The following is a 2,090-nucleotide window of genomic DNA, read 5'->3' on the forward strand; positions in this document are numbered from 1 at the left end:
AAGTGAACCTTGGCTACTAAAGGATAAAATCCCTTCTAGTACTTTCGTTCTTTCTTTATATATTTGCATGTCGACTTTTCCTTGTAAGTATATATCACTGGAGCTATTTCTTTTACCATCCATTACCGATTTGATCACCTGAAAAGTAACCGAAAAATTGTGTGCCATAACAAGATAACAACTCGTGACCTCTTGATAAAAGGATAAAGCCTTGGCCACAAACAGAGAGAAGGTTAACTGAGTTAAGAAATAAGCGATGATAAGGTAATGGTTTAGTTGCATTCAAGCAAGGAGTTTTACCATCGCTTAAGATTTTTCCAATTCTTATTCCATGGTAAATAAATTTGCCCTTTCCGCTCTTTCTATTATTTGAAGTCATCATCTATAGATAATAGCGTTTGATTTAGCAAACAGGATCGCTGCAGATTGGCAGACAAAGAAAACTAGGGAACAAGCCGTTAATTATTTAGTTATTTCGTTTGGCTTCTTAAATTGGGAACTTCATTTAAAGTATAAATAATGAAGTTAAGTTTTAATTCGACAAACTTATTTACGTGTACTTTTAATAACTTGAAATAAGACGTGCTTTCGACGTAGATCGCGACTCAGTGATCGTGGGAGAGAGCATGATAAAACGCATTAAAATTTCTATATTGCAATATTGCAGCCAAACAAGACATCCTGGAAAGGGAGGATCCTCGCCGTCGACGAAGGGGTTCTAAGCGCCGAAAGCGACGGTCTTCCAGGCGTGGACGTCGACCAGGGTCCAAGCGCCGACGGCGACGGACATCTAGGGGTGGACGTCGACCAGGGCCGAAGCGCCGACGGCGAAGGACATCTAGGCGTGGACGTCGATCAGGGTCCAAACGCCCACGGCGACGGACATCCAGGCGTCGACGAAGGAATGATGGGTACAAGAGATGCAATGGAATACGGTACGACCCTACATTCCTGCAGTGCTGCGAGAGGAACATAGTACCGAAGACAGGCCATTGCTGTGGTGGAGAGTCATATGATCCTGACAAGCAGCTCTGCTGCGAAAAAAACGTGCGAAGCAAACCGCGTGATTCCTACCGCTGCTGCCGAGCCGTCGCTTTTGATTCCAGATTCAAACGGTGCTGCTGGAGGAGTGGTGAAATAAGACCAAGAGATCAGTGGAGACCCTGGTGCTAAAACACACCCTGTGGTACCCTTTTCGACTCGCCATTTGCAAAGTTACGTCTGTTGGTCTATAAGTAACTAATAAGACCGTTAAAGACATAATCAAAGAGTGCTTTTAAATTTAATTTGTTATCATAATTTTCAATGTAAAGGTTAAGTTAATGGCCAATAAAAACAGAAAATTTAATTTTGACAAAGCAGTTTTCCATTGCGTAAAATCTGAAAACTTTTACTTCGTTCTAGAATAGTGGCGGAAGGCACGCGCGTCCGGAGCCCCATTGATAGATTTTGGTAAACCTTTGAATGGAAAAAACTTTGGTTTGAGTTATGACGTCACTGTCCAACTTTCCGTTCGTACTTACGTACGTACGTCTGCCTCTCTATGTAAGCTAATGTGAAATGCCACAATCAATTTAGCCCTGTGCTTCCAACCCACGTGTTTTCGGCGGGAAGTGGAATGGCCAACTTGTTTTAGAAAAACAATCGATAATTTTGAAGAAAATTAATTGTTGTATTCGTTAAATATGTCGATAAACGACATATGTCGATAAAGCAGGCGACTATTAAGCAAATTTGAAACCCGAGAGCGACTGAGAGGACGAACAAACAGGCGAAATATCAGTTGAAAACAAGCATGTGGTGAGTAAGCAACTCGCAAGTCGCTTAGAAATTTAATGCATTTTTGCAGGCAACGCTGTCGGTAATCTCCATATTAACATATTTTTTCAAATTGTATGGCAACAATAAATTTTCGTTGAAAAAGTAATTTTGAACATCCACAGGGCTATTCACAGAGTTATGGATTGTTTTGAACATTTTGTGTTCGACTTGTTTAATTCAGCCGTAGCGCATACTTTTAAACACGGGGTTTAGGGAAAGGGTTAGGGAAAAAACAAAGGAAAGGTTTGGTGCTCTGCCTCTGGCTCTAA

The 2,090-nt window shown here is 41.3% G+C and overlaps 1 protein-coding gene across 1 annotated transcript in view; it reads left to right on the forward strand.

The window, feature by feature from the left end:
* The window catches only part of LOC146453961 (uncharacterized), a 119,734-nt gene extending 118,412 nt beyond the window's left edge, over positions 1–1,322 (forward strand). Inside the window, exon 3 of the mRNA XM_085096059.1 lies at positions 668–1,322. Within this exon, the coding sequence (XP_084952185.1) occupies positions 668–1,173 (506 nt within the window). The 3' untranslated portion in view covers positions 1,174–1,322. The remainder of the gene's footprint in view (positions 1–667) is intronic.
* Positions 1,323–2,090: the final 768 nt, after the last annotated feature.

This window comes from Pavona decussata, unplaced genomic scaffold (genome assembly GCF_977016875.1).
Source record: "Pavona decussata unplaced genomic scaffold, jaPavDecu1.1 SCAFFOLD_321, whole genome shotgun sequence".
NCBI lineage: Eukaryota > Metazoa > Cnidaria > Anthozoa > Scleractinia > Agariciidae > Pavona > Pavona decussata.